The following is a 14,219-nucleotide window of genomic DNA, read 5'->3' as shown; positions in this document are numbered from 1 at the left end:
AGTTTCATACTTTGCCATGCTTTTTATACTTTTTAATTTGTCTCCACTTCTAGCCTTAAAAACCATTGTTTTTGTTTGATTTTCAGCTATTATACCCTGAATCCTCAAAACAAACAAATAAACAAACAAACAAAAAACAAAAGCCTGAACAGTAACTATGTGATCAGTGAATATGTTAATGAACAAATGATAAACACAACCCCTAGTATTCACTGTTTTTTACTGTCTATAGAAAAGAAGTACTCTTTTAAAAAAAAAGAGTTTGTTTTGTTTTTATTTTGTATATATGGGTTTTCACATGCATGTATGTCTGCATGCCAGGTACATGCAGTGCCCACAGAGGCTAGAAGAGGGCATCATCTCCCCTGGAACTGGAGTTGCAGATGGTTGTAAGCCATCATGTGGTTACTAGGATTCTAACTGGGATCTTCTGGAAGAGCAGCCAACACTGTTAACCACTGAACCATCTTGGCAGTACAAAAGATTGAACACTGGCCCTTGCTACATACTAGGCAAGTGATCTACCACTGGGCCCCATTTTCACCTTTCCCCTTTTAAAGTTGTCTTTTGTCCTATAGACCTTAGCTTCCTTCCCTGAAGCCTTTCACAGTTTCTCCATTTGGAAGTCAGCCTCCCCCTGCATGGAGAGAATTGGGTCTGTGGATTTATGGCCACACTCCAGAGAAGAAACAGTGCACACAAACTGAGAAGATCCTGGGGTTTGATGCTACCTCCATCACTTTCAAAGAATGAGAGTCTGGGTCAATAACATGAACCCTATTATTTTATTATCTATGAAATACATATAGACTCATTCTTTGGTTTTGCTGGGTTGTGGGGAATATTGGTGACAGTAACTACATTGCATAGAGCACATTCTAAAAAAGCAGTAGCCATTTTTTGTCAAGGCAACCGTGTAACTAACCACCTTCTTAGTAATAGAGTTAACTGAGGTACATTTCCTCCTCTGGACTCTAATTCATCTTCATCTAACCCCAATCCCTGATATGTATCTCAGCAGTCTACCCATTGAGAAAACCCTTAAAAGCCTTTGAATCAATGCATGAATAGATGGATGGATGGATGGATGGATGGATGGATGGATGGATGGATGGATGGGTGGATGGATGGATGGATGGATGGATGGATGGATGGATGGATGAATGGATGCATGGATAGAAATCACAGAATATGTTTAAGCTCCAATCACCTGTTAAAGAGCCCGAGAAATGAGAGAATGGAGCTCCTCTGTGTCAAGGTAGTAGTGGGTAGAAGTCACTGAATCAGTCCAAATTTCCAAGCACCCCAGCTGACTGAATCCATGCTCCATCCTCAGCTTTAGGGTTCAGGCCCTACCTGTCCTGAGAGCTGACCACTCTCTGCCATCTTTGAGAAATAGACAAATGAGTTGAACCTGAGGATAGAAAGATTTCAACATATAAACTATCCTGAGATGTCTGTGGGTAATGAATGGCTGAGAGCTTCCACCAGTTTTTCCTCTCTTAATACTGCAATATATTGAAAATGGTCCAGCCAAGAAAACTATTGCCTCTCATTACATGGATCTTAAATCTTTCTTCTAGGACAGCTTGTTTTAATTGAAAGTGTTCATTCAATCTCTACTGTCCTTCACCATTGCTCTGCTCCTTCCCTCAGTCAGGGCCAGGGTAGGAAATAATCTGGAGTGAGTAAAGCTTTGCAGCTAGAGAGGAGAAGGGAAGAGGACTGTTGCAGACAAGACCAGGACCTCCTTAAAAACTGCCATTTTAAAAGAGCCCACCCAAAGTGATTATTAGCACGAGTACTTAGGAATAGCCCAACTCCTTTATAGACATTCAAGGTTGTTGGTGATCAAGGTTGTGTTGCTTTGGGTCTGGCTAAATATAGAAAATAATGAAGAGATCAGTTTTTTTCTCCCCCATCCATTTATCCATCCATCCATCCATCCATCATCCATCCATCCATCCACCCACCCACCCATTCACCATTCATTGGCTCTGTGCTACCAACCAACTACATACAGCCCCACACTGCAGCCCAGCAACCTTGTGAAGCAGACATTTCATGGACAAGGACATGGAGGCTCAGGGATAGTGAGTAGCTTGTGCAAGGTCATTTGGTGTCTAGTACTCTATTTACGTGTTAGACACTCTTCCCCTAAGATTTTTGGCTTAAAGCAATGCTATCCTTTCATGTTCTCTGTCAGATATTTGGGTGAGTCTCAGTGGGAGGGTCTTTTGTGGAGTCTGATTCAGTTGTAGGGAAACAGTGGCTGGGGCTGGAATATCAGAGTGATATAGAAGTGAAGGCTGACCAAGAGTCTATTCTTGGTTTCTTTGCATAGTCCCAGGACGTTTGGGTGGTCATTCTGTTTGTCTATAAGCTTAGGTTCCTAGCACAAGTATTCCATAATGCAAGATGCAGTTACTTTGCCATATCTGACCTTGCCACACAAGTCTCACAATGTCACTTCTCCCACTTGTGTTATTTTTTTGGTTAGAAGCCATTTAAAAGTCAGTGAAAACTCAAGGAGAAAGAACATAAGACTATGCCTTTCAGTGGAAGGAGCATCAAGGTCATATTAGAATGTGAGACCAGAGATAATGTTGCAGACATTTTTGGAAATTAAAATCTGCTATCCATAGCATGTGGCAGAACCACAATTTGGGCTAGACACATCTGCTTCCAAATACGTCTGCATAAACGTATCAGCTCAGTCCATGGGGACCTCTCATTTCTCCCTTACCCTGCAGCTATTTCTTTCAACACATATATCCATGGTTTGGTTGCTCCAAGCCAACTAAAGACTGTCTGGGTTCAAGCAGCCAGCCTGCCTCTGCAGGCCCTGGCCATGAGACAGCCTCTAGGGGATGTTCAGCAGACAAACCATGCTCAGTGCCAGCTTGTGGACTTTTCAGAAAAGGGGACAGAGAAGGTCAGACACAGCCAGAGAAAGAAAGCAGGTGGCAGCCCAGAAGCACAGCAAGCCTGCAGTACATCTCACTGCCATAAACAATGGGCCTGGTGTGCTTCCTCCTCCCACCCCATGCTGACCTGGGATGACTCAGGCTTTGACAGAAAAGGTGCCTTCAAGTTGAGAAACAGCCCAGGGCAGTGGAAACTCATAGTCTGGAATCGGACTTGCCTGGATTTGACTCTTGATTCTATTGTTATCAGCTATGTGGCACAGAATAAGATCCTTCACAGTCAGACCCCAAGAAAGATGAAGAAAATATTTGTCTACTTGCATGTGTGAATGGAAATGCATTTCTACACTCTAGCTCATGGCCTTCTGAATAGTCTTTATAGTCCAGCTAGAAGCAGCCCTTCTCCAGAGACTCTCTTGGACTAGCCCCAGGCTGCTGCTTCTCTGCACATCCCCCTGAATCAGCAATCTGTATTCCTGGGTCAGGGTTGTGAATAGTGTCCCCCAATAGAGCTGGGTTCCAGATGGTTAATTAGGTAAGAGAAAGATGGGTGCAACCATGAAATAGTACAAGTCCCAAGGAGGCAAGGCCTAGGTTTTAATCCCAGTTCCAGTGTTTATAAGGCATCCAGCCTTGGGCAAAGTCACTTACCCTATCTGAACAGTGGGAACAGTAATCGACTTCTCTCACTGGATTGTTAGGAGATTTCTTAGCAACACTGCTTAGCTATTGGTTGTCATTACTCCATTTGTGTGTGTGTGTGTGTGTGTGTGTGTGTGTGTGTGCTTTTCATGCTACTGTCAGGCAAGCCCATAGGTATTTAGATGAGTCAAGTAGAGATGGTCTCTGCCTCATAGATTGTATAGCCTAGAGGGGCTATTGAAAAGGACTAGTTAAAATTCAATATTGCTGAGTAGTCTGGCAAAGATGCTATGGGAAACCTAGTAGGGACCCTATCCCAGCAAAGGCACCAAGGAGAATATAGCCACTGAAGTCATAATTGAAACAAGGTCTAAAGGCTGAGAAGGAGCTGGTCCTTTTAGGAATTCATGGCATGGTGGTCTAGTGGGTTATATGATGAACCAAGACTGAGGGGCTACAAGATTAGAAGAGGGAGAACTGCAAAAGGAGGTAGGAGGCAGCAAGAGGCAGGCTAAGAACATAACCAAGGGTCAAGCTATAAACAGCCTTGTAAATTGTGTCAGAAATCTGTACATTGAAGGCAACTGAAAGACACTGAAGGCTGGGCAGTGGTGGTGCACACCTTTAATCCCAGAACTTGGGAGGCAGAGGCAGGCAGATTTCTGAGTTTGAGGCCAGCCTGATCCACAGATGAATTCCAGGACAGCCAAGGCTACACAGAGAAACCCTACCTCAAAAAAACCAAAAGTAAAAAATGAAAAAAAAAAGAAAAAGAAAAAGAAAAAGAAAAACAAAGACACTGGAGAGGCCCTTGCTCTTGTGAAGATCATATGCCCCAGTACAGGGGAATGTCAGGGCCAGGAAATGGGAGTGGGTGAGTTGGGGAGCAGGGTGGGGTGAGGTTATAGGGGGCTTTGGGGATAGCATTTGAAATGTAAATGAAGAGAATATCTAATAAAAAATGAAAGAAAAAAAAAAGAAAGAACCTGAAGGATTTCAGTCACTGAGTGACAGCATCAGATAGGACTAAATAATGTAGCTTCTGACTTCACTATTGGAAACATCCTAGAGTCGGCTATTCGGGGACAGGAGGCTCAGAGAACAGGATGATGATGGTCCAGGAGACAGGTGATGCTGACCTATTCTGGGGGAAAGAGGTGAACATAATCATGAGATGAGAAGTTTCATGGGGAAGGGTGACAGCTTGGATGTTTGGAGCTGATGGAAGTTGATAGAGGAACCACTGTGATTACACAATTTTCACCCTGTAAGAACGTATACATGCTCTCAATGAGGTCACTTCTAAAGCCACGGAGGTAGGGAGCAAGGACAACACTCTCACCTGGACAACACTGTCCCTCTGCTGGGATGACAGCAGGGAAGGTCCTGGAAAATCTAATGAAGAGGTACTGACTAATGGGAGAACACATGGCTGTATGATAGCTGATAGAAAGTCAGGGAGGCCCTTGAGGCAAAGGAAATAACAGAAAAACCCAGAGATGTGGATGTGATGCATAGACTGATGCCAGGGTGTTAATACCAGTATAGAACTGGTGCTTTCTCCTTCCCTGGAGAATTTATGACTTGATAAATAGGTTATAAATCTATACCCTAGAGATTCATTATTTTTCAAATAGCAAGGTGAAATGGGATTCTATTTAGAGTGAGAGGGTTTTCCTGAGATTACTCTCAAGAGAATTCCTAGTTCCTGAAGGTCAGGTAAGCCCTGATCTTAAAACAGCAAAGGGTATGTTGGTTTTGAGTCTTGCTCATTGGGTTTCATTCTGGACAACATGAGGCCAGACCTGAAAATCCCAATGATATTTACAAGCTAGGTACACAGATTTTGTGGTATAGTTACTTTGACCCCAATGCCCACTCCCATCCTTCACTTCTGTGCACTTTAATTTCCTTGTCTATGAAACAAGAATCATAATTATCTCTGAAGGTTTGTAAAGACCAACAAGATAGTGCACAGCAAAACCCTAGAGTGGGGAGTTATGATGTCATCTTTATCACTGTTGTTGCTTTATTTTCATTTTTTCACCCTGCTTCAGTCTGTTTTCAAAGTTGCTTCTTAACACACACCTGCAGATATGAAACTGGGACGGAACGTGGCAAGAACATTTCTAGATTATTACCGGCTGAACTCCCTGGTTGAGAAGATAGCAGTCCCCATGCCAAGGCTTCGGTAAGTGGTAGAGCCAAGCAAACAGGCTTGGGTCCTGCTTCACTAGGACTAACTTTCTGATGGCCCTTAGCTTCCCACCTGTGCTATAGGAAGGGCAACCCCAGCTCTGCTGCCATATGGATCCAGACAAGTATGAGTCTGGAAGGTTTCCTAAGCATAGGGCATTCATGAAGCTTCATCACCTCCAGCTTCTGGGATGTCATCCCAGATTGACAACTAGCTTACCATGGTCCAGGGCAAGTCAGTCCCCTGACTCACCAGGTTGGTCAGGCTTAGTGATGACTCAGGGTCCACTTTTTACAGTCAGTAAACTTTATCTCTGAGCTCCAATCCACAGAGTCTTCATAATAGTATTGTCAGATGATACCCTATCTCAATGGCGGGTCACCTCATTTCAGGTCCACCCTAGGAACCTCCAGAGATGGGGTATTTCTGGGGAGCCAAGATCAGCCACTGATCTAAGTTAGCTTGGCTGTTAACATATATCTAACAAGATAACTCATCCTCTAAGGGTTCCAAATGAACTCCAATCCTTCAATCCCCTAATCTGTAAATCATGCACTGTTGTACATATTTTTTAGGTCATTGTGAGATGTATATTCAAACACTAGTGCTAGGTGTACAAGTATCCCCACAGTCTATGATAGCCCCTTCCCTCAACACTCAAAGATTTAGGTTACAGAGGACACATCTTTAAGAAGTTCCATCTCACTCCTCTGATGGACCCACTTGTAGATCCAAGGAGGAAAGAAGACTAGGATGGGAGCATCAATCTTGTCTGAGGGCTGAACAACCACTGGAAGTGCTGGGAGTTCCCATGTGTTCTGGTAAAGCACTCAATGAGCATCTTGGCAATGACATCCAGTGGCATTTGGATTGTGGTAGCAGTACCTTACCTCTGGGCCTCATCTCCTGTTCCCCTAGTAGCCCAGCCTCCTGGAATGACATGGCAATGTCCAACTCTATACTCCTGCCAGACCATTCTTTTCACTGATGTTCACGATGTGCTTTGATGCCTCAGGAGCTTAGCACCATGAATCTTCCTCCATCCCCCACTACTACTACTAATAAAATGTAAATCACCGTTACTTAGTGTATGAAGCCCTTTGTGTACATGATCTTATTTAGTTCATGTATGTCTTGTCTTGCACTTTAAGAGAAAGAGACCCAGAAAGGAACAGAAGATTTACTGATGTCGTGATGTTGATAGTACAGAGTGTGTTTCATATTCCAAAGCTACCTGAACTATACAGCAATAGAGCTCCATCAGTGGACTGTCTCTGTCTCTCAGGAGTGTGATAGGGTTTTAGGCCTTTCTACATCTGCCTATTAAACAGAAATAATAGCAACAACTTAACATGGTTCTGAAGATTAGATATAGGTTTGGGACAATTCCTAGCACACAGTAGGTACCCCCAAATGTTGTCAGAATTTTTTATTTCTGCCAGTTTCTGATAGCCTGTGACATGTTCTTTGACTTGCCTGGTTGGGCTGATCCAGACTCCATAATTCAATGACTTGTATCCCTCTAAGGCCTGATCCACACAGTCTTCATGGCTGTGCACTCCAGTGACATCCAATCTGATTAGGAACAGATTATCTGGAGACTTTATGTCTACCATAATACCTTTATGTAGGCATTAAAACCCCCTACAGGAGGTTATCTCTATTTCTTCTCTATGCAGTACCAAACAGACTTGCATGGATACACCCATCCATTCTTCCATTCATAGACTTGTGGAAGACAGCATGCTACACCTGGCTCTGGTGGGAGGGAGGTCTGGGATGAGTTGGTGATTAAGGTATGACCCTGCCTTTGAGGAGCTCACCCCTAGAGGAAAGTTTTCAGTTCACTCTTTAGAAGTCACTCTTGATTGGTTAAAGTTCTTAAACATTTAAAGCTTTGTAAAACTCAAAAGAATTCTTAGAATCTCATTTACAAGTTAATTTAGGGATTATCTCTTTGGGGTCCTCTGTCAGCCTGCATAAAAATTATCTTCATCCTTCACCACTTTTTTCTTTGTAAGTGTCATGATCACAGATTCAATGAAGTAATGCATTTTGGAGCATGGCAGGCAAGGACAAGGAGAACCAGGGAGCAGAAGCCTCAGAGCCAGAATTGGAGCCAGGGCCTGACCCCTCTGTGGGATGCTCAGCCTCAGTCAAGAGAGGTTTGTCCAGATTGAGAGGAGGCTTGAAACTGAGAATGATGAAGGGCAGTTTTCCTCCTAAGAGCCTCTGCTTTTAACTGCTCAGGGCACCCCAACCCTGAGCTTTGAAGTCCTTTTCAGCAGACTTCTGTCCTCACTAGGCCACAAGAAGACTTAAGGCAAATGCACCCACTCTTAAGTTAGGAAAAGCAAATTAGCTCCCTACCAAGCCCATACTCCTGCTTCTGGGCCCAGTGAGCCTCTATGAGTCCCACCCAACTCCAGATTGGTAAGTAGTCCTTTAAGAATAAATTTGTTCCCCAGATCACTGGCCTCTGGCTCTCCTTTGGGATTTGAATGTTTCCCCCTTTTGTATTCTTTTCCAACCAAGCATCAAATAGCGTAAGTGAAAGAGCAATTCTGGTTATAAAGGAAAATTACATGTTTTGACTCAAAATTAATCTTTGTTTTCTCCCATCTCCATGGATAATTGCCATATGACAGTTTCTTCCCATAAACTGGTGGAAGCCTGTCACATTCTGGGGTGCTGGGCCGCCCCTCAGGAAGAAGTCCTGGAGAGAGGCAGCAATGACGGCATGGAAGCTGAGGCTTAGCATTGATCAGTAAAGTTGAGACCCTATATTTATTTTTAACTACAATGTCATGGCCCTTAGAGCTAGAACTGAAGGGGATAAAATCAAACAGGGGAAAATGGTTGGACCAAGGCTATGTCTGCAGGTGGGCAGACCATGAGTCTGGAGTTAAGCTTACCTTGACCAGGTAGACTCAAGTTCTGCATTGGCTGCTGCACAGTGCTGTCATGATCTATTTGATGCATAGAATACAAGGATGTAAGGAATACCTCCTGTGTTAGGCTTGTTTTGAGTACTAGAGGGTAGCATAAGCCCATCAGGAACTCCAGTTGATAGCATGCAAAATATAACAATACTTAACAGTCTAAGTAGTTATACACAACTTCATATCAGATATGTCCTCACTCACAAACCTCCATGGCTTTCTGTTACTTTCAGAGTAATACTCCAACAACTCTTCATTGTACTCAAGACCTTAACCAGTATTTTAAATTTGATATCCTGCCTCCTAGAATGCCCTTGAGAGCACCTGCTTTTAACCATTTCCTTCCCTATACATCAGCCTGTGTGTTGTCCATGTTCATGCCTCTATAGCTTGTTCTCCTTTTCCTTTATCCTGGAATGCTTTCCTTTTCATTTTGTAGATGCTGGTTTCATGCTAACTCATCAACACTTGGTCCAGATGACACATCCTGTTTCTCTGCTCCTCTTCCTGCATAAGATAGAGCTATCTCCTCTGCTGGGCTCTTAGTTGCAGTTCATACACACCTCCTGTCCTCCTGTGCTATCCTGTTTGGTATCTTTGCAGCTCTGGCTTCTCCACTAGACAAGCTCATTCCTGAATCCTTAGTTCATGGTGTAGAACTTGCACACCTTAAGACCCGAATAAGCTCTGGAGTCAACCAAGTATACAGTGGTAGAATGGGAGGATGGGGGAGTTGGTGGCAGTCACAAATCTTTCTCAAGCTCTTTGCCCTATGGAAGAGTCCTAACCAGATAACCTGGAGAGTACTTGATAGCTACCAGGCTCATCCCAAGAAGGCCTCAGGGGTAGAGTAAGATTTGGACTTGACTTTTTAAGAACATGAAGAGTTGAGATTTGAGGAGTAGAAAGGAAATGATGGTATTCCAGGTTGGAAAGATAACAAGAAGCAGGACCCAACGAAGCCTACAGCAGTGGTAAGACCCAAGTGGTCAGAGACAGAATGAAGGATGGTAAACATTTCTAGTTACCACATACCGCAGAAACACCTGCTCCACACCAAGCCTGACTTGGGAGTCAAAACACATCAAACCCAAAGTCATATGACATATACAGATGTGCAACCTTCCAGAAAAATGGTGGCTGGGGTGTTAAACGGTACCCATAGAACTGTAGAAAACCTGGAAAGTTGGCTTCCAAACAGACAAGTCCAAAGGAGTAGAGAAGAGTGTGGAGGTTTAAGGCATCTGCTGTCTAGGGTCTCCTTTCCTTCTCTGTACCCTATCTTTAATTACAGTGGCACTTTGCCATCCCAACTGCACCACAAGCCACTTCTTCAACCTCGCACTCCTCACTAGTCACTGCACACCTTATCGCCATGCTACCATCTACCTATAGCTATTTCTGTAGCAACAAACCCAAGCCTGTCTCACTAGGGACCTTACATCTTCTTTGTCCTATAAAAGCATACTGTCTTGTGTCCTATGCTCCCTTGGAGTGTTAAGAAATACTCCCTTTAATGCTTTACGGATGGAAGGCAATATAAGTCCCTCTTCTCCAACTTTCATTTCACCAGAGTCTGAGGCAAACAAAACAAACAACAAGAAAAAGCATGCATTCTTCTCCTTTTTGGAAAAGAAAGAAATAGAGCCTTCTATCCAGGAAGGGACTCCTTTAAGGTCATACTGTCTCAGAGCTATAGTGGCCATAGCAATTGACTAGAACATGTAAAGCCCTGACTTCCACTGTTAGTGCTGTAAACAAAGCAAACTTCTATAGATGACACTGTCTGCAGATGGCAGCTTTGTAAGACTAGAGTGTTAAGGGGTATGAGGTCTAGGCCCATGTCACTGGCACTAGAAAGTCTCCTCAGGTTGGCCAGGTCCAAGGAATGTATGTGTTCAGGCACTGGGGCTTGGGGCTAAAGATATGTCAAGGCCATGTGCCCTGTGTGTGTGTGTGCTGTCCCCTACTCCATCTCCCCTTGGGTTGTGACTCATCAACCATGAGTAAAGGTAGTCAGGCCAAGGTTAAGTATAATGGCCACAAGCCACATCGTCACTCCTAATTCAGACAGCCCACTCCATTTCTATTTCTGGCATTCACCACTTTCTGACTTCATGTTGTAATCTTCATTTTGAATGGTGGTTTTGCACAGGTATGGGCTCCACTAAACCTAAACCCATTGAGGACGGCATCAATGTTGATTGTGCCTTTGACATGTCCAGGGTCTCTGCAGCCACAGTCAACAAATGACAGGAGAGAAGGGAAGACACTTGGAGTGCTCAATCATACCCTCTCATCTAACTACACTACACTGCTGGAAGGCTGGAATAGCTTATGCTCATTGTACAGCGAAGTCCAGAGAAGTTCAGGGCCTTGCCCAAGGATACGCTCCTGAATTCAACCAACTTGGGAATTCAGAGCAGTTCTTTGAGACTTAAAATTAAGCCCACTATTCCCACTGAGAAAAAATATTAATCTAGTGACTACATAAATCAATTTGTCAGTCAAAACTAAAACAAAGAAGGCACAAAATGAGGTAAATACAGCAGCGATTAAAATATTTTCTGCTCCCCTGGAGCTCATCATCTCTTGTGTGAATGATGGTGGTAAGGTTATTGTGTTAAGTACTGGGTGCTGGGTAATCAGTGCTGGAACATAAAGGCAAAATAGACACACTTCTGTTCTCCAAACATGCCAGGAAGACAGAGTTGCTGCGATTAGGCTGTACTGAGTAATAAAACTAGAATTCTGAGGTCCTTGGTGAGCGTGCGGGAAATGACGGGATGATGTCACAGCCCTCCCAAGTGTTCTCTCTCTCTCTCTCTCTCTCTCTCTCTCTCTCTCTCTCTCTCTCTCTCTCTCTCTCTCTCTCTCTCTCTCTCTCTCTCCTTCAAAAGGGGTTTCCCAAGTCCATGGGACCCCAAGACAGCATAATCCTGTTAGCCCCCTTCCAGGTTTCCTAGCTATAGCTTTTTTGTGTTCCCATCTCCTTCCCGTATATAATGTGTTAAATGAGTTGGAATGGAAGTGGCAAGATACCAACCAGATTGAAGCTGTAGGAGAGTTAAACTTTCTCCAGACCTAGAAGAAAGCAATCAATTCATCCATTCATCTATCCATTGGCTACCCAGTTATCTATCCTACAGATGGTCACTAGGCTACCATGACTGCTTTAAACCAGACCTGGACTGGGTTCTGGGACAAAGAGAAGATGGCAAGGCTGCTGTACCTAGGAGGTCCCTGTCAAATGATGGACATGCACATAAGTGACTTCCTTACAGTGTGTGTATGTGCTGTCTTCTCTTTCTGTTATTTCCCCTTTACAGGAAAGAAAAAGCCCCTCCTTGCAAGCACCCACCCCCGAGGGGCTCAACCAGCAACGTCTCCATTGGCAAAGGGGACAAGAAGAACTCACTGAACCACAAAGACCCATCAACCCCCTTTTAAAGACATGGCACCAGGAGGCATTGTGGGTGCAGGAACATGCATTTCTTGCTGGGGCATGAAATTAAGTGCCCTTTCCTGGTTTCCAAGACAGGGGTTTTCAGGATAATGCATAAGCTAGTGAAAGAGTCAGGGAAAGAGAGAAATTTTATCATTGATTTTTCCCCTTTACCAATGGGAAATCAATCGTGAGCCTTCAACTCAAGGCTGAACAGAATGTGAGAATGGAATCAGGTCAGCACAGGCTTTCTCTTCCATGGAGCAGAGGAAATCCTACATACCTCTCTCATGAGGTCCCACATGTCTGACCACTCAGTTCCCTGGAAGCCCCTTTTTCCCTTCACATCGGTTCAGTGCCCTGGAAGACCCTTTCACCTTTTTAAAGTCACAGAGTCATGATGCTGGTGACTTCACTTAAAATAGGTTGCAGTTGTTTCTAGTTCAGGAATGCAGTCTCCGTATTTTCTGATCCAAAGCAACAACAACACACATACAAGCCAAAGGCAAACATGCTGTTGGGAACAATGGGGTAGAAGTTTTGAAATCAGAGTGGTCTAAAAAATATGGGCATTGTGTCTATAAGCTCTCTCGCTCCCTCAAGCCCCAGCATGCAACTTCAGAAAACTGTTCTGAAAGCTATTTTTCAACTTCCTGGCTAGTTTAATTGAATTTCTAGCTCCCCCAAACAAAAAGTATTGCTCATTCATTCCCAAGAACTGCTGTGGTTAAGGTCTGCAGTCCCTGGTGACAAGGATCAAGGGAGGTAAGCACTGATAATCTGCAACGAGAACAAGGTGACTACCAGGTAAGGGGGCTACAGGAGACAAAGGAGCACACTCCAAGCAGGTAGGGAGATAAAAGACAAGGACAGCAGAAGCAATTCCCAAGGGGAGGCAAGCCAAATAGTGTGCATTTTCCTGAAGCTTAAAGTGCCTTTGTGTGATGAATGGGTCCAGGGGAGTCTACTCCCTTCCTGCCTGTGGAAGCAGCAGGCTGAGTCACCATGACAGCCTGCTAATTAAAATGACCTCCCGGAAATGAGGATTAGGAGATAGGGAGAGGGAGGGAGGCTCCAGGGAGATAGGGCCTTCAGCACACAACTCCAGTTAAACAGTCTTTGTGTTTGAGATGGAGATTTTCAACGTTTATTGCAAAAATCAAGAGCAAAGCTTGTTTTCTCTTTCACATACTGGTTTTCAGAAATGGTAACAAAGAAACATATGTCAGATTGCTATGAATGTTCCATTGTGTACATAGCAACCTTCCTGGGTTTTTATTGCCCAAATAAAGTGGTTTGTGCAGCACTTCTGTTCCCCGGAGTGTTCTTGGCACCCTTCCCTCTTGGCTTCCTACTCCTTGGAGAACAACCAGCCAACCCCAAATTAGAATTAATCTTTTGAGGTCAGGGGCTCTGTCAAGGTGCAGAAGAGTGGCAAGACTTGAAGGCTCTGCAATTCCTGTGTCAGAATGGTGAGGAGCTTAAGAATTCACCTGGCTCAACTGTGAGGCAGCTTTGGAAATGATAGCATCATTTTAGATAATGTGAACAAGGGTGGGTAGCATAAAATGAGACTGTAGCTTAGATGGACTTTCCTTCCACACCCATCTCTTGTGGCCGTGCATAGGCACTGTGTTTTTAAAAGCCTGTTGACTGATTAGAACCCAGGTTAAAACTTGAAGACAGGCAATTCAGATTTTAATTCCGAATTCAAACCCTGCTTTATGTCTTAACATCTATAGAATACAGAACAGTCAGTTTACCTCTATGAATCTCGGGTCTCTCACTTGTAATACCCTTCTCACTCTAACAGTTATGATGATTTGATGAACTTAGGTATGGAAAACATTTGTGCTCATTAAATGATAGCTATGATCACTTGAAAGATGACCAATATGGAGAGGTGTGGGGAAATCACTTGTCATTAGAGGTGGACAAGGGGAGTAGAAGCGTTTCTTTTTGAGATAAAAGTGGAGGGATGTAAATAAATTAATAATAATAAAGAAAATACTCACTTCCAAAGGAAGAAAGTGAAGGGTAGAGATGGGAAAGCAAGGTTACAATCT

General features: G+C 43.8%; 1 protein-coding gene across 4 annotated transcripts in view; it reads left to right on the top strand.

The window, feature by feature from the left end:
* The window catches only part of LOC110293190 (AGBL carboxypeptidase 4), a 1,191,022-nt gene extending 1,177,570 nt beyond the window's left edge, over nt 1–13,452 (top strand). The window contains exons 12-13 of one of the 4 annotated variants that reach the window (XM_029476352.2): nt 5,664–5,760; nt 12,038–13,452. In XM_029476352.2, the coding sequence (XP_029332212.1) occupies nt 5,664–5,760; nt 12,038–12,158 (218 nt within the window). In that variant the 3' untranslated portion in view covers nt 12,159–13,452. Of the gene's footprint in view, nt 1–5,663; nt 5,761–6,429; nt 6,862–12,037 lie in introns of those variants that run through there. The other 3 variants (XM_085839081.1, XM_021161009.2, XM_021161010.2) reach the window with 3 other exon arrangements.
* The last annotated feature ends 767 nt before the right edge of the window (nt 13,453–14,219 follow it).

This window comes from Mus caroli, unplaced genomic scaffold (assembly GCF_978045245.1).
Source record: "Mus caroli unplaced genomic scaffold, Mus_caroli_1 scaffold_6, whole genome shotgun sequence".
Lineage (NCBI taxonomy): Eukaryota > Metazoa > Chordata > Mammalia > Rodentia > Muridae > Mus > Mus caroli.
Note: the sequence above shows the minus strand (reverse complement) of the source record. Positions and strands in the feature narration are given on the sequence as shown.